Source organism: Antedon bifida, chromosome 4 (genome assembly GCF_963402885.1).
Source record: "Antedon bifida chromosome 4, ecAntBifi1.1, whole genome shotgun sequence".
NCBI lineage: Eukaryota > Metazoa > Echinodermata > Crinoidea > Comatulida > Antedonidae > Antedon > Antedon bifida.
The window spans coordinates 8,947,058-8,973,618 of NC_136229.1; the positions used below are offsets into that span (position 1 = coordinate 8,947,058).

The 26,561-nt window shown below is 32.8% G+C and overlaps 2 protein-coding genes across 2 annotated transcripts; both read right to left on the reverse strand.

Annotated features, from left to right (window-relative positions):
* Nucleotides 1-400: 400 nt before the first annotated feature.
* LOC144839686 (syndetin-like) lies at nt 401-19,714 on the reverse strand. Its single transcript, XM_078695143.1, has 29 exons — nt 19,582-19,714; nt 18,601-18,684; nt 18,349-18,390; nt 18,062-18,130; nt 17,523-17,600; nt 16,834-16,887; nt 15,005-15,075; nt 14,412-14,529; nt 13,838-13,873; nt 13,633-13,715; nt 13,087-13,129; nt 12,846-12,944; nt 12,356-12,496; nt 11,740-11,869; nt 11,070-11,161; nt 10,559-10,653; nt 10,249-10,347; nt 9,352-9,601; nt 8,657-8,769; nt 8,152-8,249; nt 7,703-7,821; nt 7,063-7,179; nt 6,693-6,790; nt 6,087-6,183; nt 5,358-5,516; nt 4,903-4,943; nt 4,227-4,307; nt 3,295-3,484; nt 401-2,950 (listed from the first exon to the last, which is right to left on the reverse strand). Exons 1-29 carry the CDS (start codon nt 19,612-19,614, stop codon nt 2,837-2,839), a joined length of 2,844 nt encoding a protein of 947 aa, XP_078551269.1. The 5' UTR covers nt 19,615-19,714; the 3' UTR covers nt 401-2,836.
* Nucleotides 19,715-20,035: 321 nt separating this feature from the next.
* Nucleotides 20,036-26,538, reverse strand: LOC144839466 (3-ketoacyl-CoA thiolase B, peroxisomal-like). Its single transcript, XM_078694833.1, has 10 exons — nt 26,133-26,538; nt 25,830-25,981; nt 24,287-24,409; nt 23,855-23,956; nt 23,481-23,561; nt 22,452-22,548; nt 21,934-22,027; nt 21,144-21,379; nt 20,771-20,916; nt 20,036-20,355 (listed from the first exon to the last, which is right to left on the reverse strand). The coding sequence occupies exons 1-10, from the start codon at nt 26,412-26,414 to the stop codon at nt 20,280-20,282; spliced, it is 1,389 nt and encodes a 462-aa protein (XP_078550959.1). The 5' UTR covers nt 26,415-26,538; the 3' UTR covers nt 20,036-20,279.
* Nucleotides 26,539-26,561: the final 23 nt, after the last annotated feature.

Here is a 26,561-nt window from a genome sequence, read left to right on the forward strand (position 1 = left end):
ATTGTTTGAAAGTTATGATTAAAAGTTTTTGAAGTTGACGTGTCTTTCAAGAGGAGCTGAAAGTCAGCATACACGTCTACTAGTTTGAGGTGAAAATGTTTTGATAAACCGGGCCTGGATTAAGCCTATGTCTGCATTCCTTTTATATATTCTAAATATTCAAATTTAAAAGAGTGAATAAAGTGTGAATTTTAATATTTATATCCTATCACTTTTGTTATTCAATCATTTATATCACGAATCGATTCCAACATCGTATCGTAAAATTGGTCAAGCTCAGTAGACCTATGTTCGTCAACACATTTAATCTATGCACCAGGTCGGCATTTGTGATAAAACTTTCAAACAGTTTAGTTTGAACAACAAAAATCAATCAATCAAATCAATCAAAAAATAATAATTAATTTCAAACACATTTTAATCTTTTACGTTTATTTGTGTAAAATCAGAATGTCGCTGCCGCTAGCAGACGTAATCATTGACACACCGGATAAAATTATTCATACTATCGAACAAACATGAAGACCATTGTCAAAATGAATTGACATATTTAGTATGAACTAATTACTCAACTGACTATTGCACATAAAAGTGGTGAGGAATGATGTGAGGAAGTTAGGGCCGAATGCCTTACAAAATGTTACAATCATAAATCATCAATTTGTTCAATGTAATATAACATTATTCATAATAAAACATTTATAATAATTATATAACATTTATACTCATATTTACTTACTATTACTTTATTACTCAGAGTAAAGTTACAGTGTATAGATGCACTGTTATATTTTGAAGTAAAAATTATATTAAATGTTTCATATTCCATGATACGGTATTTCATAATAATTGAATAAAATTGATAACATTCAAATATATTTTAATAAGACTAATAAGTAGATTAGAATAAGACTAGATTATTTAAAAAAAACGTCGAAAATAATTGTTTTGTGATTAGTAAACATATTAAGTGTACTATGACATGTTTTGATATATATATAAGTAAAAATAAAGATGCGTAGTATATTCCCAAAATAATTAGAAATTCAGAAAAAAATTAAATATAGTTAAACATAGTACAAATTAACATAAAAACTAATCAGTATAAATTTATAAACTTATTGGAAATGTCCAAAACCATAAATGAAATGTTAAAATTCATAATTATTCTTCTTTACTGTGACTTATACACATTTCACCGTCTATAATAATATCTTACAAAACACAACATTTTGAAACAAATTGTTACTTTGGTACGAACGCGTGAAAGCGTTTCCGTATTCGATGTAAAAAACTTGTACAGCGCCTATCATTCTAATGGGTTTATTTTACACGGCAATTATACTACACAACGACAAACCAACGTGTGTAAAAGCGTTGTAACGCTATAGGATTATCAAGGGAGATTGGAATTTTTTTTAATAAGTACACTTCACGGTTAATCCTAAACTGGCTGATAGAAATTGTAATCGTATACCGGTATACCTAATATAACCTTCGGTGACGCTTGCAGAGAATTTCCAAGATAGAAAATGACGTCAACAAACGGTAAATTATATTTCTGATATTCACCATAAACTATTTTCAAGCATGACATAATTTCTTTAACAATTATTAGGCACCTACTTACATTTCTAAATAATAAACATTATAGAATCCTAATAATTTTAATAAAAACTTAAACAAGTTTGTATTTATCGCACAATTAAATGTATTATTGTGTATATGCTTAATTTGCGATATTTTTTAACTTCTTAAATTAAATGTTTTATTTATTTTAGAAAAATAATAAAATACGTGGATAAATAGTCCGTGGCTTATATTATCCATATTTACGTTGTATGCATCAAAGTAAAAAAATAATAATAATGGGTTTTAGGTAATTTAGTTTTGTATGTTTAGGAGCTGAAATTCACCTTACCCACCTACTAGTTTGCATAGGTGGAAATCGTAATGAGGGCATGTTTCGATGTATGTAGGCCTAATTAGGTAATATATTTTGTCTGTTTAGTCGTTATTTTTCGTTCACGCCTGCTAGTTTCTTTAACTAGGATAGGTGGCGCCCGAGTTCTGAGAAGGCAGATGCTCAACTAGCGCTAACTGCATTCACATTAGAAATCTAGTTAGCGACGAGGACGTATTTACATACTTCGCATTGGGTGCTGGCATGAACTTTTCCGTTTTTTCTTGACGTTTCTTTCAATTTTTTGTTTTGTGCTTTAATTATAAATTTTAACCATTAACCATGGAGCTATGGAATTAGTACTATTTTTTTTTATAGCTCCGTGCATTCAGGAACAATTGTTCATCATCATTTTGAACATACGAAAATGATAAATTTCTTTCATTTCATTATTCATAATAATGCCATAGACACGATAATATTATGACACTGACAAAATTGATTGGTAATTCACCTTAAATTTTGAATAAATTTATGAGAGAAGGATCCTAAAACAAATCGTAGAAATAGTTAAAGCACATACTTGTATACACACATGGCTACACAAAGCTGTGGGTATGTCAAAATGGCATCTTTTCAGAATGAAATTTGGTAAAAATTAAACAGCAATGGATGTTAACAAAACAATAAGCACTGTGATAGACTCTTATAGCATACGCGATTTAATCCTATCTATTTATAGAATCGTTGGGAAGCACAGGTTGGTTTTTAAGCATGTGCAAATGATCTTCTATTTCATGTGTTGTGAAATAAAAACTCTCATATGTCTTTATTTATAAAATAGATGAGACAGGAATGAATTATTATTTATTACTACATAAATTATTACAATATTATACATAAAATACATATCACCACCACACAGAACAGTATCTATTTAGGACGTTGCCTCTCTAACTCTTCAATTATCATTAACAGACGCTGGCGTCCCCTTTTGGAGCTCACGGCACAGTTGACCAAACTTGTTAACTGCTTTCCAGAATACTCCTAAAAGGATTAAAAAGCAATAAACTAATGTTAAATCAAGAAAACCAAAAATATTTCAACTCGTATTTTTTACAAAAATTACTTGATATTTTACAACATTAATAGACATGGTATTGGTATATATTTACTCATATATCTATACAAAAAAGGTTTGGGTGATATATTATCAGGCAAACAAACACACAAGGTATTAGTAATATACAGTACCTAACAGTATTTGTAACTACAGTATTGAATTAGCTAATAATAGATTTTGCAGGAATCCACTGTGAAATCAAATTGCTTCATAAAACTTAAGGCTGGTTACAAAAAGGACACAATTATAATCATAAAAAAAAACTCACCCTTCGTTCTTTTACCCAGGATTCAATGTCAGATTCCGAGAGATAGAATGCTTTAATATAAGTTTCCACAAACTCCTTTGCTGGGATTGGCTTAATGTCTGTTAACTGTTCTAGCTTCATCAGGAATTGCTGGTAATCTAACTGCATCAGTGCTCGTCCTTCGTTACTGCACTTCTTAGCACCGGCAAGGCTAAACAAAAACCATGCATCACTTGTGTAAAGTTACTGTAAGTATTAACTACAGTAGGCCTACATGGGTTAGTCCTTCATTTATAAACTTTTTTGCTTAATTACATTAGGCAGTGCCAAGTCATGAATACTATTCAAAACATGCAGAAATATTTGCTAAGGGTATTTTGCAAATGGACTTAAGTTGTAGTTAAGTTTTTATAAGCAAGTATAAAAAAAGTTAACTATACATCATGGTTTTCCATTTATAAACTTTTTTTGCTTAAAGATGTATTGTCCCCCAAAAACATGAAAAATGAAGATTAATTAAATCAGACTTTGAATATGTTATTTTGTAGTTTTAATCAAGTTAAAAAAAAATCATGTTTTCACTTATAAAATGACAAAATAAATGGTAAAATTCAACCAAAAATCCATTGGCTGGCAGCCAATTTGACCATTTTTTGCTTTAAATTACATTTTTTTCAGGTAAATACATTTTTTTTCGATCCAATTTTTTGTCAAAGTGGATAACTATTATGTTACATTAAAATGGAATATTCAACAAACAAATTTGTAAGAATTATTTTTTCATCTTTAATTATATTAAGTATTATTCATATAACATGCACAACTATTTGCTTAGGGTATTTTGAAAATTAACTTAAGTCATAGTTAAGTTTTTTCATAAACAATTATAATAAATCTGACTACTGTTGTTGTGAATGAAAGTTTGTGGGATAAATTAGAATGTTCGAACTTACCCTTCAACTATTGTCCTGTTCACTAATAGTATCAAATGGTTCCATAACACAACGTATACAACATGAGGTATACGGACTTGTCTATAGACCAACAAAAAAATATATGGTGAATATCAATCAATATAATAATTAGTAAATTTAATTCTAAAACCATCAATTTGGCTTTGTACACAATTATAAAGTATATCGTGAGTGCAAACCTCCTAAAGTTAAGCTCTGTCTACACTATCAAACTTTGTGACAAAAAAATATGATGTGACCATACATTATATTGGCATATCACTACCATATTTAGGCACATCCCACTTTTTTTTAAACTAGTTTGATAGTGTAGACAGAGCTTTAGACAATAATTGTGTTGCTACATTTAGGCCATATTGATGCTAAAGTTAAACAGGGTCGCCTTTAAATTCCATACAGGAAATAGGCTACACCCTAATTACCCCAGATTATTCCAACCACCAACATCTATCTCTCCCAAAATAGAACTTAAGACAGATATTGGCATGTCCTGTAAGGACCATGCTGTCTTCTTGTGTGATATGTTTACAACAAAACAAATATGATCACTCAGTACTGAGGCCAAACTTTGTACTCTGTACTGTGTTATCAGCGTAGTCTCACCATCCCTACACAAGTAACTAGTTATATTGTCAGTATAAAGTTAAATTCTTACCTCCCAACATCTTGTAATCTGTCTCGGAACACTTGTAGGTCCTAAATAAGTAGTAATTAAATAAATTTTTTAATCATCGACATAAAATATTTATTAGACATAAAGACTGAGACAGCATCGTATGACGAAGCCAGACAAAATGTCTCGTCGGGAGAAAATTGAACATGTTTAAAGTTCTCGCGTTTTTTATCTTAACTTTTCTATACAACGTAAACTCATCTGCTGAAAAATTTGACTGATTTTAAACAAATTGACATTGTAGTTAAGCAAGTACCAGCAGTCTGGCCTTGTGACTGAGGGTTAGGTTGAAATCACACACTTTAATTGTTAATTGTGTCCACTGGTCATCTCTCATTTTCCATGAGTATGTATAGGGTAGAGAATCCGTGCAGGTTAGTCAGATGAGAGATAAACTATGTTGTGTTGCAATAGATTATTATAAAATTATTTCATACCTGTAAAAGAGCATCTACATAGGGACTATGCTGTGACATGATATCCTTAATATTCCAGTTGACAGTACTCATTAGGTTCAGAATTCTCTCAGTTGATAAACAGTAAGAAGATACGCCAAGGTATACAGCATTACGTAATTCACTAGAGACGCCAACCGTCTGTGGACAAAGAAATATAAGGTGATGGCAAGAAGAAATAAACTATAATGATGGTATGTGTACAATAGTGACACTGTATGTAGCCTACAAATCCCAGGGTTATGGGTTCAAATCCTGGGTCTTTCAAAATAATAGGATTCTTATCTTAAAGATATATTGTCCCCTGAACAAATAATTAAAAAAAATGTTTTTGTTGAATATGCAATTTTAATGTTGCATAATAGTTATTTACTTTGACCAAAAATTGGATTGAAAAAAAACCCAATTATTTACCTGGAAAAAAAATGTAATTTAAAGGAAAAAATAGTCAAATTGACAGGAAGTCAATGAGTTCTTTGTTGAATTTAATTGTTCATTTTGTTTTTTATAAGTGAACACATAGTTTTTTTTCTACAGAAGTGATTAACTAGTAATTCATAGTAGTTCAAAATTCTGAGAACACAGTATCTGTACTGAAGAGGCTACTCGGTATAATGAAGAAATAAATAATATAAACATTTTTTTTAGTGTAACTTTTCCAAATATTATGTTTTGAAGGCAATGAATTAAAACAAAATGTATGGTGTCTACCTGGGAATAGAACTGTTGTAGGAATGGTTTCTTGGTTGCAGGGATAACAGACTCAAGATGAGATTGTAGTGATTCAAACTGATCTGCTAAAAATGCTCTGAAATAAAAAAAATATAAAATCTGTTAAAATAGAGAAGAGCAAAATAGCCAGTTAAAATAAAATGGTTAAGGAAGAATATGAAAAGGATATATATACTGGCTGGTAAGAGTGGTGGGGCATTCCAAATTTATTTCATTGCATTTAAATTGAATTGAAGTTAACTAGAACCAACTAGTTCAATCAACTTCAAAACCACAGAAAGATTATCAACAAAGCAATTAATCAAAAACAATAAAATCATAAGTGGAGAGAGATGACATAATAGAAAATCATGAGCAAACAATAGCCATAGAGCTATTACACAACCAGAAAGTCATCAGAACAAGCTTGTCACCTAGTTACCTCTAAGACATTACTGCACAATATACCATCGATATCAGCAAACAACTGATTCTTATAATTATTGGATCTAAAAACAGTAAGCATGTTGTTACATTAAAACCAGGGAGTGAAAAGCCTTGGCACTGCCATACATCAATAAAATATAAACAAATGTATATACTTACAATGACTCAGTTGCAACAATTCTTTCTGATAGTCCATACAGAGTGTTTCGGTTCTCTAGCTCAACAATTGGGGATAAATATGGAAATGGCACTTTCACCTGAGATAAAAACAATGTATATATTGGGTATATATAATTTAAAAGGCCCCGAATAAATTCTAATCCGCTCAGTGATACACTGAAAATTAAATAATTAATTTGAAACAATGATTTACATACAAACATTAAGATGATCCAATAATGACAATAATAAACCAATTATAACAATGAAGATAACAAAATATTCTTGTAGATAAAATGAAGATAATATTAATTGAAATTATAACATATACTTTTGATGACGTATAAAATGGTAATGTCTGACACTATACCTTATTATTGGGAGATTCAGAGTTGAGTGGACCGCTGCGTGATTTGTCAATGATCTCATTTGATATTCGTCTTAGTGTGTTGAGTAGCTTACTATTTAGTACCTTCTCAACATCGGCCTGTAATCAAGACGGAACCATTGCATGTTTATCTATCTAACAAGTGTATACATGCATTTGGTCAAGGGGTGGGCTTAAACCAGAGGACCAAAAAGTAGTGTTTTAGCTTGAAAAAAAAGTGCACGAAAATAGAATGATATGGTAGGAAATTACCTTTATAAAGTATATACAGTAAATCACTTACTTAAAATAGTGTTACACACTATTCCAATAGTATAGTGTTATACATTTTAGGTTTGCTTAAATTATGAACTAGCACATGCTTTGGCCATTTATTGATCTTTAACAATGGAAACATATTTCACAGATTATTCCCCATACATGGACTCTCCTCGACAGGATAATGGAACAGTCCAGGTGCTGTACTGGGCTATATAAAACATCTCTCACGCATGACATCCCTACGGCATCCAGTCTGTTCCATTTTGGGAATAGTGGTGTTTGTAGTGTTTATATAGGTAGGAATCTCAGATGATTGTTAAAAACTAACAGCCTCCTAATTGGCTTGTAGAATACAACATACCATATCTGATGTAAAGAATGAGTAGACAGCATACAAATAATAGTCAAATAGCTGAGACATACACAAGACCACATCGTATGCAATAGGAGTCAATACCGACATCATCTGCATATACTTCCCTAAAATAAAAGTACAGTAACAACATTTTTTAAATTGAATAGCTGTGTACAGATGGTTAATTTACCCATAGATTAAAAATGCAGAAATACTGCCAACTAAAAACCCTTGGTTACTGATAAGTGTAAATACTTCATAAAGTTAGGCCGATCCTCTCAAGGGTAAGTTCAGGAGCGGGTTTTACCATTTTACCTTTGGGCAGACAACTGGGACCAATGGTTTGGAAAATGCATTAAGAATTGGTAAAGTCATCATTTGGAATGGCCAAAGAACCTAACATAAGTGTAAATTCTAAGCAATAAAAAAGGAAAATATTTGTGTCCTGTACTTACCTACTAATCTCAATACATTAAGTGTAGTATTAGCAAGAATTGGACTTAGTTCTCTACTTGAAACACGTTCTGGTCTCCTCTTGGTCTTAGCATGACCTCTATAAATATTTAAAACATACACACACTTTTACTTTAGTCTCATAGAAGGACTGCTCTTTTCGCTATAATAATCTTAGTACTAGACAAGTACAATAAGAATGGTCTATGTGATCAGTTAATAAGGTCTGCTCTCTGCACTAAAATAATGTGGTTCATGCGCAGAAAAGTTCTTGTACACATGCAATGTTTATGTACATAGGACCAATGGCTTTATGTCCCATCTGAAGTACAAGGCAATGAGAGTAAAGCATCTTGCCTATCACAAGTAATATGGCAAAGACACAGTCTTGAAACCCATGACTCTCACATGCTAGTCTAATATCCCTTACAAATATCTCAGAACACTCCCTGATTGCTTGAGGATGCTGCAGGATGTGTATGAAATAACAACAATAACATTGTGTACCTTTTAGTAGGATTCTCTCCTGTTTGTTCATCAATATAATCTTGCTTTAGTTCATCAGGTATATCACTATCTGAATCATCATCATTTGAGTTGCTATCTTTGCCATTGCTCATCTGTAAACAAAGTCATAAAGAAATAATCAGTAACAGTATATATGTTCATTAAACTACACATTACAGTAAAATTAATACATTATTATTATATTATATAACACCATCTGATGTACAGTAACATCCAATTGGGGTAAATTACAAATTCTAAACTAACCCTATGCTTTCTAAACTCAGACTTTTCATGTAGCTTAGATGGTGGGAGGGATGTTTAGCCATGAGAACAATGCAGCCCTTGACTATAATTTTGAGATTGGTAAACAAGCATAAAAATGTTGCCTCTTCTGAATTTCGATGATATAGGCTGTTCCTTCAGGTACAAAACATATTAGGAACTGTGTTGTCTGCCATATGTATAATGTATCTAGACCTAAACCTAACCTCCAATCTGGTGATATTCATAAATGTTGCTATAAAATTTGAGGTAAAAAAAACATATATTTAGTAGAACTGTTGAGTCTCTCAACGTTTCGATCAATATACAGGATCATCCTCAGGAATGAGAATATTGATAGATAGATAAATAAATAAGGTCAAGCGAAGATAGATTTATTTGACAACAATCAATCCTATATACAATCTTACATTAGGAGCTTGAATGACATCTTCCGTGTCATCCAAAGTCTGTCGATCAAAAGGACTTCCTGTCTCAAAGTGTTTGAACACATTTGTTTGCTTCATCTCGTTCTCTAGAATGTCGTCTTCGTTTCTTTGTGCATTCAGCAAATGCATGAATTTAAACTCTTGAAGATGATGGATAGAAAAGTTTACTTTCACAGGACACAATTCCCAGCCTTCATTCTCAAGGAATATGCACAGTTCATCCATTCTAGCCCTGGAGGCAGAACAAACATAAAGTCATATTAGTCTAAAGCATGTTTTCTACTAGGTAAATCTTTTTGTGAGAAAGCATCAGCTTATATGCATGCATATATTCATATCCCCACCTTCCAAATCCATTTCTGAGTCAAATTACACATGTTTTGCTTCAGCGAATTTAATAGTAGCATAAACCAAAATCAGAGCGCACAATAATGAGTATGACACATTCATACTTTGTTTTACAATGTTATATCGCATTTTAACACCAGTTTCTTCCATTGCAAACAAAATGTATTATTATTAACATCTGCAAGGTTTGAGCCTCACTCGCTTCATAGTTCTCGTAGTAGCATGAGTCTTCTCAGATAAGGACTATAAACCGTAGGTCCAGTGTACACATCTGGCTCAAAAGAACCTAGTACATCATTATTTTGAGACGAGTAAGGGGGTTACCCCGGTTTTCTAGTATACACACAGCCACTGTCACACACACATACACTTATCATAACTAATCAAGGGGCCCTTTGATTGTCAGCATATACTGTTTAGGGTCACCCTCTATAAATAAGGTGAAATAAATAAATAAATAAATAAAAATGACCTCTCATGAACATGAACTGCTTAGGAGACACCCTATCAGATATATAATGTTGTATTTACCTGTGGTAGTTTTTAAAGTAGTTTATTGACTGGGTTCGAATCGATTTCTGCAAGTCTTCTGACTTACTTCCACAAAATTCTTTGCCAATCGAAATAAGTCTAAGATAATAAAAGAAAACATTAGTTTGTTTAACAAAATTTTAACCATAAAAAATATTTCATAAAAAATTCATCTACACAAAAACTATTTTTTTGTCAATATTTATCTCTTATTGGTGTGTTTAAATATAGAGTTTAGTGATGTCTTTAAAAAAGGAGGGGAAATAAAATTATATACAATATATAAATAATAACAAATTTAAATTTTTACCTGTTAATAATATCAAGAACAAATATGAAGTCATCATACTTGAAAAATGAGAGATCTGTCCCAAGCAAAAAGAATTTGACCTTCTGTTGTACATCCTAAAAAAAGAAAGAAAACAAAATAGACATATTTCCAGGGGACTTTCTGGTGGTGAATTTTTCAGTTCATTGAAAGACTACCCCTTACTCATTTTGAAGATGTACATGTGAAATGGTGCACACACAGGACCACAGATAGAATGTCTCATCAGAAAGAAGCTTATGTGCTATTTATATGCATTCTGACATGCCCCAGCCACAAAATTTGAATAGGTTCCCGATTGATACATTTGGACTTCTGTTGCTCAGTGCAGAGTATAGTGACTACCCCAAATTTGTCTCTATAGAGGAAATGTCTTCATGAGGTATAAATTCAAAGATCTTGTATATAAATTGAAATTTATGTGTGAATGTTGACTGTCATTTTAAAATGGACTGAAAGTAAATTACAAAATAAACTATCAATCAAAACTTACCTGCCAGATTCTTGAAAGGCCATGAGCTAGTTTCTTCTGTATATATTTCCTGTTAAAGCTGGCCTCCACATTTGAACTTAGTGAGCCAGTATCTAAAGTGAGATTCAGTAATCAAGATTACACATTACATAATACAAGTAATCTATATTAATTAAAATGTTAGCTTTTATACACTGTTAAAGCATTAGACTATGTACAGACGGATCCTTTACTTGACTTTGAATAAATTTAGAGCCCATTCATCACCTTGATTTCATTCAATATTTGACACAACTATAAAAGCATGTGTTACCTTAAAATCTATAGAATACCTCACAATTATTATTGGAATGTATGTATTAAGTAACATGCTTAACTATTACTATTCTTAAGAATATGGCAGTCAAACGGATGTGTGTGACAGTGACTGTGTGTAGACTAGTACACCAAACCCCCCTACTTGTCTTGAAAGATGTACAAGGTTCTATAAAGTGCTCATGAGCTAGATGTGTACACTGGTCCTACGGTTTATAGTCCTTATCTGAGAAGACTCGTTCTACCATCGAAACAATGGAGCAAGTGAGCCTTGCTGATGTATTGTTATGGCTACATAATTACTATCCTAACCACTCGGCTACTCACTCGCTCAGCTGTTGTTTCAATTGTAAATACAGTATATAATAGTGCTTACCAGTTTCTGCTTCAGGGACTTCCTCGGAATCCTCATGCCATTCCATGGTCTTATAGTAGCTTCTCATCACATCCCATAATGCTTTGCAAAGATCAACCATGCATGGAATGAATGTATCACCTGTGACATACTAAAATAAAATTGGATTTATGTTCAATTTAATGTAATGCGACACTTTTCTAAGTACAGTAAATTAATAATTTTAATTTTGGAGTTCTTTAAAAGAATGCATACTTGAGGAATATGGTTGAAACACTGTACTACCTACATGATTGATTGCGACAGTCACATACATAATAAAAAATCCATACATCAACACAATATAGACTAAAATATTAAATATAAAACAAACTTGGACTGAGGAAGGGTTAGTGTTATCAGAAAGCTCAGCAATTTCGTTCTGGCTGTTTTTTCTTATCATTTTTATTTATTTTATTTGTATCTCCCTTCGGCTCTAGCCACTGATACTCATAATTTTAGTAATTTCTCTTTTTATCACAGATTTCCTCATCTTATCGTTTCAAATTAATTAATTAATACATTTTCAGTATATCTCTGGGCGGTTTAGAATTTGTGCCTGTGGTGTTAATATATAAAACAAATACAGTACACTTACACTGCACAGATCTTTGTATTGCATCTTCTGAAACCTTGTATCTGATGAACCAGACACAAGTTCTACATAGCCCAGTACAATGGTGAAGGCTGTGTTGTGAATTGCACTAGTGAAATGCATATGAAGTTGGTCCATTGCAGTCTACAATTCAATCAAAAATTTAACTTTATTAATTTTAAATATAAAAATACACAAATTAATATTACCCAATACTTATATTTACATTTATATGAGCTTTGCTAAATTGGTCACATTATTTTTTATAACACAAAATAGTATAAGTAATTGGGGTATAGAGGTCCTCTCTCCAAAAGGAGACATTTCAAAAGGGGAGCTGAAACCAATGCCTGTCTTAATCTGCCAACTGTTATCAATTACCTGTAGTACTACTGTAATCAATTAGTTTTACATGATGAGAGCCTAAATAAATGATTAAACTTAAGTCATTAATTTGCTAGAATGTCTGGCATCTTTTGCACGTCATACTTACCTGTGTTTTTCCTAGAAGTCTGTAGGCCCTTTGTACCTTCTGGTAATGACCAATATCAAAAGAGTTACAGGTTTTTGCTAAAGCCTGATCTAGTTGCTCCTAAACATACACAACAAACAAACAAATGTCATACATGATGAAAATGGTTAAATAAAATGTTCAAAAACTATATATAATTTTATTGAAGAAATAAGTAAAATGGAAAATTTTATTCTTTGTTTAGCTTGTTTTAAAACCTTACCTCAATCATTTCAAGAGTGTCTTGTAACTTAGAACTTAACTCACTGCAAAATTAAAAAGTATAAGATAAGAAAATATGCAGTATTTATTTATCATTTAATTTTAAACATGCTTGTTTATTTATTTGTATGAATACATTTGTAAAATGTTACATTTTTACCGTTTATGACAAAGTACAGTATAACGCCATGCTTGAGGATCCCACTGTCTAATTTACAATAAATTCACAGGACTTTTTTAAAATCCAATTTTAAAGCAATCCACATGCCACCCCCTACATTTTGACAAATTCACACTCAGGTCATCTAGGAGTTAATCTGTCAAATATGGTCATCATTTTTAATTATGTTGATATAAAGTTTTTGGTACACCACATGTATATAGTTCAAAAAAGAACTATTGAGTTTCTCTACGTTTTGATCAACATACTTCGATCATCCAGGCGTGAGACATTTTTAATTAATTTTTAATCTTTATTCTTTTTTAATCTAATTATAATTCTTAATTAATTTTTTTTTAATTATTAATAAATATTAAGGTAAAATACCTAATACATGTGTAGTGTCTAAAGGTACTGGCTGCTTTCTGACATTCTAGACATAGCTGTATTGCACCTGGGTAGTCTTCCTCCTGGTAATCAAATTCAAACAAAAATATAAGTTAGTTAGTGTATGAATTTCTGTACATAAAAAAGGGTCAGTGATTGAACACATCGCATGTGCAACAGAAAGCAAATAATACTATTAACATACCTCAAGCATCTCCCGTAACCGAATATCTGTTCTTTGCTATGAATTAAAAAAAAGAAAAACATTAAAATAGAGAATTATAAATTAAATAGATAATAAGTAAAAGGTAAAGGGTGAGTTCCAGTTCATTCTGAACGTAGGGTAATGAGCTGTTAGGAGATCATTGTACCAAGCCTCAGCATTATGTTGTAGGGTGGCCAGTTCCATTCCACGCTGCCTTAACCTCCCTAGTTTTTTCAACCAGCTACTCATTTACAGCTGAGTGGACTGGGAGTTGTCTGAAATTGAACCCACAGTCACTCTTTCCTAACCATTTTGTACTGGACTATATTATGCATTAGTTTGATTTACAACTATTTTAGAGCAGTGTGTGGTTGGTAACGCTGGAATTGATCTCCTTGTTTGTGTGAAGTGGACAAGCATGTAGGACATCACATCACAGAACACTTTTGGTATTAATCTATTCTATCTATTCAGATACAGACAATATCAGTCACACAACAAATTTCTTTAGTGCAGGATTCGAACCAGGATCTTGAAGCAATGAGACAGGTGTCTCAAGAGAATACAAACTTACCAAAGTCTTGATAGTGTATAGCGATTTCATTAGTGATAGTAACTGTTGTTTTTTGCGATAATTAGCCATTATTCCTAGGCTAGATATAGTAAAACCCTGCTTTGAGATCTGAAGTTGTCTAAAATAAAACAGAAGTCTTCATTTTATACCCCATGTGTATGAATATGTGCAATATAACATAGGAACATAGCTTTAGTGGGCCAAAGTGGAGAATTTAGACACCACTTGGATTCAAGATGGTGGATAACTATCAAATGTAGTGTAAATATTCCCAGTACAATTTGCGGCCATTTGAATATGCCATGTGGATGGATGCGTGCAGTAGCAACAATGTATATATAGCCATGGTGTAACAAAAACGTACAAATTGTATCTCCTATAGCACAATCTAGACTAGCAAAGATACCCATTCCAGAGGGGATAATAATAGTTCATTCTTATATAGCGCATATAAGCAAGCTATCAATGCGCTGTACATAAATTAAAATAGACGATGACAATAATTTATCCCCAAACTTAAGATATTTTGTCAGTGGTGCATTTAAAAGAGTGTGGGGGGGGGGGGGGGCATGGCCATCTCATGTTATACTTACCTTCTTCCATTTGTACATATAACATTTGCTGTTTGAAGACTTGCTTGTAAATCAGTCACCCGTTGTAATTCCTACAGTTAAAATAAATGTATTGTTTAAAGATGTATTGTCCCTTTAAACACAAAAAAATGAAGGTCAAAATATTCTAAATTTAAATTGGCCATATCAAAATAATATTAAAGTTATTCAGACCCCATTTACACTTCATCGACGATTTCTTAGCCGGCCCGAAGTCGGCCCGACGCCGGCTTACTTTTTAGCCCGCAATGTGTTTACACTTATCCAAAAAGCCGGCCTCGGGCCCCTACTATTGTGTTTACACTTGCTCTCGCGGAAGAGTGCTCGATATGGTACGATTTCGCTACATTCACGTCATATCAGCTCATGTGCGCCACCAACCGTCTCAAAAGTTAATATTATTGTTTAGTAGCGTTGTCGATAGTAAAAAAGACCGACCGCTGATGTCGCGGTAGATAGTAGCATTCCTCACACTACCATCCATCCGGCTTTGTATCTTCTGTTCCCCCCATATTGCCAGCAATGCCAAGACCTCTTCCTCCCCCCACGTTACTTCTCGTCTTTCGGCCATTTTTGTGGAAACTTCGCGCGTTTTGGTTTGTTTATATTTTACGTACATGCATTTCCGGTACAGCGGTAAGTTTCGTAAACTTTAAACTATAGTTGACCCAGAACGTTCATTTTATGACCGCGAGTGTTTACACTATACGAAGTGCCGGCCCGAAGCCCGCAATTGCCGGCCCGAAGCCTACTCTAGACTAGGCTAAAAATTGAGCCGGCTCGAGGCCGGCTCGGTTGTTCCCAGAGTGTTTACACTTGTGCACTTTTGGCTCGGAGCCGGCCTCGAGCCGGCCTCGGGCTCGCTAAAAGCTGAAGTGTAAATGGGGTCTCACTTTAAGTCGAAAATTTGAGCCAAAAACAAGAAGTTTACGTAATTAACAGGTAAATTAATTTGATTACATTTCGTCTGGAAAATCATCGCGAGCGAAAGTAAACAAAGATTTCAAACCACGAGTATGCATTATGCATATGCTAATTAAGATTGTTTACAACTCGTCATGGTTGAGAAGGTGTTTTCACACAGACCGCAAGGAAGTTTTATGATTATGCATACAGAGTAGCCAAACAAGCGCGTTGCATTATGAGATATGTTTTGATCGAAAACTTTGACTGGAAGTCAAAGTTATTTTTTAAACAAAAAAACGTCTGTATTTCAGTTAAATGATTTTTTTTTCGACTAATTTTTGGTGAAAGTTAATAACTATTATGATACTTCAAAATGATCCACTTTTTTTCGAAATATTTTATTTTTTATTTTTTTGGAATTAGACAAAGGGACAATACATCTTTAAGCAATTAAGTAGGAAACACTTTCCACTTCATAAAAAATTAACTCTTTTAAAATCAGATATGTGCTGGCCAAAAATACCTAAGAATGCATATTTTGTATGTGCACGGCCTGTGAAATTTACTCTGCATCTCAGGAAGAAATCATGAATAATTTATGAGATTAATTATGGCCTCAGCAAAGAGCAACATCTGGGCCTCCATCATGGATAAGTCAAGTTGAACGTGATTTTAAATCATGGGAGTGAATTTTTAACTTTTCGAACCTTGGCATAGTTTGATCATAGGAAATTGTTCCCAGTTCAAAATGTGATGTGCCCATATAGACATGACAGACCACATTTGAGCATATCACTACCATATTTGAGCATATCACTACCATATTTGGGCACATCACACTTTTGCTGTCAAACTAGTTTGATAGTGTAGACAGAGCTTTAGATATAGTTGGCAATATAACTTACTTTGGTATAAGCAGAGTGGTTTTCCAACACAACATCTGAAACTTTCTTTGACACCTAAAATAAACCAAAATAATAAATTATGTCAATATACTGCACCTAGTAATAGGTAGATAGATTACAACAATAGTACTACTTCATATAGAGTTCTGTGGTGTGACGTCACAACGATAGAGGGCGCTGCATGGTTGCTAGCCAACCAAAAAATGTGTTTAACGCTACTATGTTGATAAACTGTATAGATCTGTATTTCTATCAAATTATGTATCTTAGCTTGATTAGAACTTAAACTGTAGTTGAAGAATAAATAGATCATTAAAAACAAATATTTAGTGATCTTTAGAAATTTTAGTTTGTTTTTCTTGAAAATTATTAAATTTTAAAATGACTACTTTAATAAGCCAAACCATTGGTGATCAGAGAGTCACTCAGGTAGGTTGAACGCATCTTTTGGTTGGCTAGCAACCATGCAGCGCCACCTACCGTCTTGACGTCAGCACTGCAGAACTCTATAGTACTGAACATTTGCCACATTACTACAACTACGGTAGTTTACTAGGAGAAAGGGAATTAAATCCCTTTTTTTAGTATAAATTGTAAGAAATCATTTGTATTCCTCTTTCATTTTTATGGTCATTTCTTTATATTCATTTGATATAGATAATGTTCATATTAAATATTACATTACTTACTGATTGAAGTTGTGAACGGAGTCTAGTCCGATCCTCATTAATATCATATAGACTTGGTTTTTCATCATCTTTAAGTTTCTAAAAATAGAATTGTTATTCATGTATCAAATTGGACAAATATTTAATGTAAAACAATATAATTACCATAATAAAGATGCATGTGTTATAAACAATAACATGCATAACAATAAAATTTGCTTTGTCAAAAATGTACCGATTAGACAAATAGAAGTCAAGAAGACGACCATGAATTATTTAATTTAAAGAAAAAAAATTTTAATTTTTTTTAACATTATTTTTAGGACTAGAATGCCGATTTATAAATGATTTGCCTTTAAAATTATATTTTCATTGGGAAGTTAAACATATGCAAAACTTTATGTGACAAAAAAATGCGATTTGCCCATAATTATATGGACATGATGATGTCATATCACTACCATGTTTGGGGATATCACTACCATATTTGGGCACATCACACATATTTTTTGTCAAACTAGTTTGATAGTGTAGACAGAGCTTAAAATTTGATTGCTTACCTCTAACTCATATAAACTGGAATCAAATGTTTCATCGTTGAAATATACATCCTCTATACTATTTATAACCTGAGAGGGATAAAATAAATGAAGCAATTAACATCTGTTGAACTGTGTATACCATACCTGTTTGCTACGTAAGCGGAAAGCGTTAGATTCCAAGTCTTATCACAAATCATTACTGAATAGTAAAGTCAAGAAACACAAATCCACCACATTGCTAGCTATGAAGTTCTGGTTTCTATATAGAAATGGTTGCATTGTAGAGAACATTAGTATCTACCTACCTCTGCTTCTGCTAGAGGGTCCGAAGCAATCTCCCTAGTATCCTGAAAAAGATATATAATATGTTATAAAACACTAATTTGAACAATTGGGAATTGTTTATTTTTTCATTTCAGTAAAATGTCCACACTTTCTTATAAGTATGGTATATCTTTATAATTATTCTGAGCGATAATGTTGAACGAAGCATGGAGAAACAACAAACAAAATATGTACAAACAAAATTCAAAGATTATGTATTGTTTTGGACAAACCTTATACGTATAGACAGGCTCTGATTGGTCAGAACTTAAATCTTTATCTTCAGTTGAACTATAATCTTCACGACTTCTGTTAGTCTGTAGGTTAAAAAATGATTAACAATTGCAATATGCAATACCAGATAACTTCTGGGGAATGCTAATGATGCCTCGCATAAACGGCTTGCCTCTCTGCTGCTCTTTGTGAACTATTCTGTTGGAATAATTCACAGTTTCTGGGGTCTGATTTTTAATTGGGAGAATTGTACTGTAAAATTCCATTGAATAAAATAAAAGTTCCTAGATGAATTCTACATCCTAATTGTTACCCGTTGCTGTTTATGTTTTGAGCAATTCCATAAAGTTTATTATTAATATTAGCATAATATAGGCCTAGATCTCTAAAAACCTCTAAATAAAAAAACAGACACCCATGATTGGAATTGTGACACAATGCAAGCGATCTTGGCCTACTTTACTCATCAAGTGAGTGATCGAGTGTTCCAATCTATTTTTAAAACTGCTTTACAAATAATATATGAGTAGGCCTAGGCCTATGGGCCTATTTATAGATAGGTATGGAAATTTAGCTAATAATACTAGCCTAGCCTACTATAACTATGGATGATGGTAATAAATATTATAAATAATTAAATACCAGAGTATGCAGTAACTACAACTCCCACAATTATTCGAAGAGACTTCTTTATGAAGAGAGAATTTTATAGCCAGGCTATCTAGCCAAGGCAAGGTAGCTAGCCTACTATTTCTCTCATACCTAGCATAGGCCATAGATTTTGGCCTGTTTATTGACATATCACACACCTCTAGCAGGCTAGTATAGCAGCCAAGCCCAGCCTAGTTAGGCTAGGCCTAGCAAATGAACTTTTATTAATATCGATTTTCTGTTTATTATTGAATCGCATTGGACAATTTTTATTAAAACCTGTAATACCCCATACACAATATATCGTATTGCATTTAATTGAAACTCACTTGTCTTGAAATCAAGGTCTTTATCTTCTTCATGTTTGCATTTGATAAAACAAACTGCGTAGCCTAAATTTAGAACAAACGCACTGATTTATTTCTCCGATACCGTTTTGGGCGGATTTCTCGGCGCAGTAGAGTACTTGAGCTTCAGTCAATTTTACGTGGCCTAGCCTAGCGATCGGAGAAGTTTAATGATATGAAGCGCCACAATTGCATTTTGCATAACGTGGTTGGTATATGGGACGTCCAAAGTGCCTTTAGCTTTGTTCTTTGATATTCAATGTTGTTGTATTACGGTTGTATATTCTTTTTTTTCAGTATTTCTAATAGACCTTATTACTACACATTATTTCCATAAAGGTTAGTAATATGTTTAAATGTTTTTAAATCAATAGCAACAACAAACTTGAAAATAGAGAAGAACATTTCATAGAAATAAATAAACAAAATATACACATTTATCCACCATTTATGATAACATTTATTACAATTTGTTTATATTCAATCATATATTTTTCAATAGTTTTTATATTCAATGATATTAAATAATAAAATAGGGAATTCGTCATGGTCATTATTGCTATAAAAAATATATCCGGTAACTGAAAGTTTGGTTTAGTTTAAACACTTTTTAATTAATTTAATTTTTTTTTAATTTTTGTATATTATCTTTATTTTCTACTACTTTTCTTTATTCATTGTTATCGTCCAGGAAATTCAAAAACAGCAGCGGCACCCATTCCAGTTCCTATACACATAGACACAACACCGTAGCCCCTGAAAACAGAAATTAAATCAAATTAATTTTTAGTAGTCTTTATAAATAGAGAGAGCAACATGGTAAGGAAATCAGGTTAGCGTACGAAACGCATTGGTTTGAGACTTGTATGTGTCATATTGTTTGTATCAATAGACAAGATGATTTACTCTCATTGCCTTGTCCTTCAGATGAAAAGCTATTGGTCCTGTACATTGCACAAAAAGAACTTGGTACACTATTAATAGTAGGGGGTTGTCCCTTAGTGTGTTGATTATGGTAGACACTAAACTGTGTCCACAGGGTCTAATCTAAATTTCCTAGGCTTAGAATGAATTTATGTTTTAACAACAAATGAGTTCAAATGTTGCTTACATGATAGCATGACATGTATTCTCTGATTATTCTTAGGTCAGTGCTACAAACCACCCTTACCTTTTGCCTCTTCTCTTTAACTCATATAGAAGTGTAGATATCTGCCTTGCTCCTGTACACCCCAGTGGATGACCTAGTGCAATAGCACCTCCTAGTGGATTCAGTTTTTCTTTGGGAATGCCCAATTTTTTTATGCAATATGTTGCCTGTAAAAAAATTAAGCAAAAAAAATATAATTCTTGAACAAAAAAATCCAGTTGCATAAGATAATATTGGGTCACAACCAACTTAAATTATAAATGTGTTTTTGATATTATTTTATAGCCTCTGAAATTGGAAAGTGAAGTGAAGAAATTCTCTGTACTATAAATACATTTTAAATGAATAAGATGAATTGACTAAAACCCTCAATTTAACTAAAATAAATATGTACCTGACTAGCAAATGCCTCATTAATTTCAAATACATCTATATCTTCAACAGTTAGGCCAGCTTTTTTCAGAGCTTCAGGAATGGCAAACGCTGGCCCGATGCCCATGACGTGAGGCGGTACACCTACTACAGCAAATGATATGAAGCGGCCTAGGATTGGTAAACCATGTCTTTGTGCAGCAGAGCGTTTAGCGACAACAACAGCTGCAGCGCCATCACTCACTTGACTTGAATTACCTGTATAAAAGATTTAGAATAGCTTAAATTATGATAATCAAAAAGCCTGGTTCATATTATTATGAGCAGTTTGTAATTCAGATCGGGACCTAGCTGAGACTAAGCCTAACCGATCAAAGTCTGTGTGGGAACTCTTAATCAGGAAAGGCTATAAAGATCAGGAACTCTAACAGTTAGCAATTATACTTCTGTTTTTATTAGTAGCCAATCAGCTATTAGTATTCCTTTGGTATCAAATGAGGGTTAAGGTTACTTATTCAACAGTGGCATCACAGAAGCCATTGTTTAATATCTGTGTGCACAGTCTAAACTTAAGTATTATTATCAGTGGCATAACGGCTATGAGCACTCATTGGCTAAACCCAGGGGCCCCAGAACTTAAGGGCCCAAGAGCATGAGCAGCCCTAATGTAACTACTCAGTATTGGAAGGCCCATGAGTGCTAAACCAGGGGCCTTTGTGCTCCATGTGTTACGCCACTGGTTATTATATTGTATTGTTTTATGAGCTTTGCTAATTAGATGACATATTAAGTTTGTTTAATTATCAATTTACCTGCTGTAGTGGTACCTCCTGGCTTAAATGCTGGTATAAGCTTTGCTAGTCCTTCTTTGCTTGTTTTTTCTCTTACACCATCATCTTTTGTAACCTATGAAGAGAAAAGGTTACTCAGACCTTAATACAGAAAATAATAATATATGCTATGATCTGTTTAAAAAGACTTACTTAAATGGCGAACCAAGAAAACCAGGTGGTAATGTTAGAGAATGTGGCATAACACAGAGGTTTGAGGCCCCTGGTTGAAGGACCTCCTACGCTGGAGGCCATGGACATTTTTAGCCTTTTTCGACATATTTTAATGCCTGTTTTTTCTGGGCACTGCTCAAGGGTCCCTGTAACCTCTAGGGTACATGGGTTTAGCCAGTGAGCGCTCATAGCTGTACATTATAGTATGTGCAAGAAATTGCTGGTTAAAACAAATTCCAATTCATAAAAATTTGTTAGGGCACATATAGTAAAAATAAAAGCAATTGAAAGATCTACATGTTTTTTATACAAAATTATAAACTTACCGTAATTTCAATTTCATCTCCATTCTTGTCAACAACTTTTGTCCTCACAGGCACTATTTCATCATCAAATAGTCCCAATTTCTGAGCCCTTGCAGCCCTGTTGAAGAAAAAGTAATAAGGTATTATACAAAAACCAAATTTGTTAACCCTTTGTTAATTAAAGTAATGTTTAAAAAAGCGCATTTTAAACCAGCTTTTACAATTTTACAGGCGGTTAAAATAAATCGTAATCTGTTTTGATTAATAATAGCTACAAAACAGTATTCTTTTAAACAAATCAATGTAGAAGAATAACCTGTAACTTGTAGCCAACTGGGCTGAATTGCACACAACTTTTTTCTGCAACAACAGGGGCTAAGATGGATCAGTACACTGGGCTAACCCCTTACTCTTCAGAATGATGCACTGGGTTCTTTAAAGTGCCTACGAGTTGGACGTGTACACTAGACCCCCAGTTTAAGTCCATATTCGAGAAGATGTTAGTGCAGTTGTGACAGTAAAAGCTACTTTAGGGCTGATGTTGCCAGGGAGTGATGGAAAGGTTGGTCAGGTGGCTGTCAAATATCATTAGAATGTGTGGCTGTCAAAGGCTATACACACATTCTATTAAATGATATTGTTCTTGTGGAATTTCATATATAATCTTTTTAATTAATTTGGTTTTTAAATTTCATACGCATCTAACAGCCAGAACGTGCCAATTATAGGATAAATAAACTATTTTATAATTCTCAATTCTTCTTAAGTCTCATTTGAGGTTTAGTGAGTGAAGTTGAAAGAGTCAGGATTGAACTTTTGAAGGCAAGAACGTTAACTACCAAGCACACAGCTCAGGAAAGATTAATAATCAAGGTGTGTCTTGTCAAAAAATAAGTTAAAAACTTGACCAACTCTACTAATGGCTATATCCCTAATATAAACTTATTAAACAAATATACATTTTCTACTTCGGTATATTGTATTCCATTAGGGTCAGTACTGTAGATCAATTGAAACACAAGTTGGTACAGTGATTTGAGAGCAACCTACTTCATTTGTGATTCATATCCCATTAGATCTTGTTCTTCTCTTGAAATTCCAAACTCTTCTGCAACATTTTCTGAAGTAATTCTACCAAAATAATAACCAAAATAATTTAAGACACATAAATTCAACTGTTTATTTTGTTTTAATCAAATAGAACTATTTGCATTTTATTGAATAATGGATGTCCTTTTAAAAAGATTACCAAGCAATCAGATTTTTTAGAATAGTTTAATACAAAAAAAGGATAAAACTAGATCCTCAGTTTTGTACCGTAGTGGATGAGTCTAAAAATTACCATGCCAGGTCACAAAATATACATTATTTATAACTGAGATTTAGCATAGTATCAATGCCAATCGTGTACTAATTACTCTTACCCCATTGGTATTAGAAGGTCTTGTTCTGCACTGCTTTCAAATATCTTGGGGTTTAACTCACTTGGATCAGAAGGCTGTCTGTATTTTGACATAGACTCTAGACTAAAAAAAATCGAAAAAAAAAAAAAAATCAGCACAATTAGTTGTGCTTTCTGCCCCTACAATTCATCATTCAGTGAAAGCTTTTTTGTGATGTGGTATCTGTTTCTTTTTCCCTCTCTTCCCTAAATTCTTACACTCGCCCATTACATTATCATTCTTAATACCATCAAATACGTTCATCAATTCCTGGATGGCAAGTACTAACCACCATCACCTAACATCTACTGTTCAAATCCGTTTAAATATACTATTTTATTCTTTTAACTTGCTTATGGATACTCACCCAACAGCAATAGCATACACTTCACTTATAATCCCATGGATACTTACCCACCAGCAATAGCAATATCATACACTCCACTTGTTATCCCACCAACAGCATTCATAAACGCCTGCAGTCCTGAAGAACATTGTCTGTTTACTGTTGTCAAAGGAACATTATATGGTATACCACTGTAGTAAACAAAAACAAACAAAAGTCACTACAAAGTACAATATTGATAATTCTTACATGTGCTCTCTCATTTTCAATTCAATTCTATTTATAATCATTTGCATAAAAATATATACTATATACATAACATACACAATACAAAACAGAACAAAGGTGCAAAACCATGACCCAAAAATAAGGTCATACGTCACTACACTCTCTTACATTCTGTGCTCTAATGTCAGATGGGTAAAAGAGCAGAAATTTCAGAGCAGAAATAGGACCTTACATATAACTAACAATCAGAAATAATATTGTCAGATACATAATGTATTTCATGGTTGGTAGGTAAGAAAACCCAAGTGCACATTTTTAACCATACACAATGCATTGCATTTTACTTTTAGCAAATTATTTGATTATATCCCTGGATCTAATAGTTTTAACCTAGCAACATCATATGATATGACAATATAATATAATTTTCCTCAATGTGATTTTCATCATCTGTTCATTTATTTCTTAAAAGGAACTAGAATGAAAAACAGTTTCTGATTGCAAACATTATTTAATTTATTAAATATACAAAAATAACATTTAATTTCAATAAAATAATTAATATTTTCGCAAAACACATTTTAAAGAAATGATTTTAGACTGTAGACAAATTGGCAGTGTATATGAGACTGATTTTTGCTGTGAGAGAATAGTACTGGTACTGTATAACACAAATCTAGCATGTGAAATTGGGCATTGGGATTGATGAACATGATGCATGTAAACCAGCAAGTTCACCATTGCTTATTGCCATAAATATTCATTATCATTTATAATGAATTATATTTTCCTTTATTCATTGTAATTTATTTGCACACATCATTTCTTTGCAAATAATTGTTAACATTGCTAATTCAAAATTAAAAACACCAGGCATAACAAAAATTTCCAAATTATAATTTGTCACGTTTCCATTAAGACCATCGATACTATTTATAAGTACTGTAGAGGGAAAAAGTGCAAGTCATGCATTTGTACTATCTTTTATAGTTAGTAGGCCCCTATATTTATTTAAGTACAAGACCGATAGTGTTGACAATCATGTTTGTTTATGTCTAGGCCATCCCATTTGATGTACAGGGATTTTTTAATTTCTTATTATTCATTGCATAATTTAACACATTCAGAATTGCTTTTTTGATGTTGAAATATCGTTGAATTTTATCCGAAACTCTGAGCTGAGTTTTATCAATGTAATGTAAGCTACATTAAATCACACATGAAGGTAATGTTGAGCATTATCAATAGATTTTTAAATTTTGAATGATTAAAACATGTTATATTATTTATATTTACAACCATACAGTATACAGTAGCAAAGAGTTTTTGGGACTAGTTTTTCAATTTTAAATGATTCAAATAAATAATTTATAAAGTTATTACCTTCTAAACTGTGCTATACGTGCTTGGTGAGCACCAGCTCCTGGCATAAGTACATTACCAATGATAATATCACCAACCAACTCAGGTTTTAATTTAGCATCAGAAAGTACTGCTTCTAACACTGCAACTAATAAGTCATCAGGGTATGTGTCCTAAAACATAAAATTTACAAATTAAAATGTATGAATGAACTCAATGTACTTGGCAGTTGTGTTGAGTTTGAAATTTGCTGCCAGAGTCATGTCAATTAGCAATAAATTATACATTCATTAATTAATACAATAAAAAGGGAAAATAATTTACCTTAAATGAACCTCTGTTTGCTTTTCCAATAGGTGTTCTTCTTGCTGCGACAACTACAACATCTTCTGGATTGTTGGCTCTCCATCGTGTAGCCGTAGGATTCATGCAAATGTTTTTCTCCCTAGGCCCATGCCTTTCACCGACATCATCCCTATTCACGTGCTGTTCTCCACAACCAAACGCTGTCGACGACGGCGTCACTACTGACCTGAGTTGAGGCCTAAGCCCAGTTGCAACTGCTGGGGAATTCAAATGCCTAGTAATGGAAGCTAACCTTTCCATTGTTTGTTATTGTTAAGTCCTGTAAAAGAACAGTTTTACTTTTTATAGGATGTTGTACTCAGCTAGTAGATTGATTTCTTCGGGGGACGACGACGGAGTTCGTGAATGTGATGTTACGATAACAATAAACATGATCTTTAAACCCAA

Excerpts from the sequence above, each read along its gene's own strand:
- LOC144839686 (XM_078695143.1), bottom strand. The coding sequence starts at position 19,614 with ATGAAGAAGATAAAGACCTTGATTTCAAGACAA. Across the intron at positions 18,685-19,581 it reads AGACCTTGATTTCAAGACAA|ACTAACAGAAGTCGTGAAGA; the intron begins GTGAGTTTCAAT and ends TTTAACCTACAG. Across the intron at positions 17,601-18,061 it reads CCAGTTTATATGAGTTAGAG|AAACTTAAAGATGATGAAAA; the intron begins GTAAGCAATCAA and ends TTCTATTTTTAG.
- LOC144839466 (XM_078694833.1), bottom strand. The coding sequence starts at position 26,414 with ATGGAAAGGTTAGCTTCCATTACTAGGCATTTGAATTCCCCAGCAGTT. Across the intron at positions 22,028-22,451 it reads GAGATGAAATTGAAATTACG|GTTACAAAAGATGATGGTGT; the intron begins GTAAGTTTATAA and ends TTCTCTTCATAG. Across the intron at positions 21,380-21,933 it reads AGGAGGTACCACTACAGCAG|GTAATTCAAGTCAAGTGAGT; the intron begins GTAAATTGATAA and ends TCTTTTATACAG.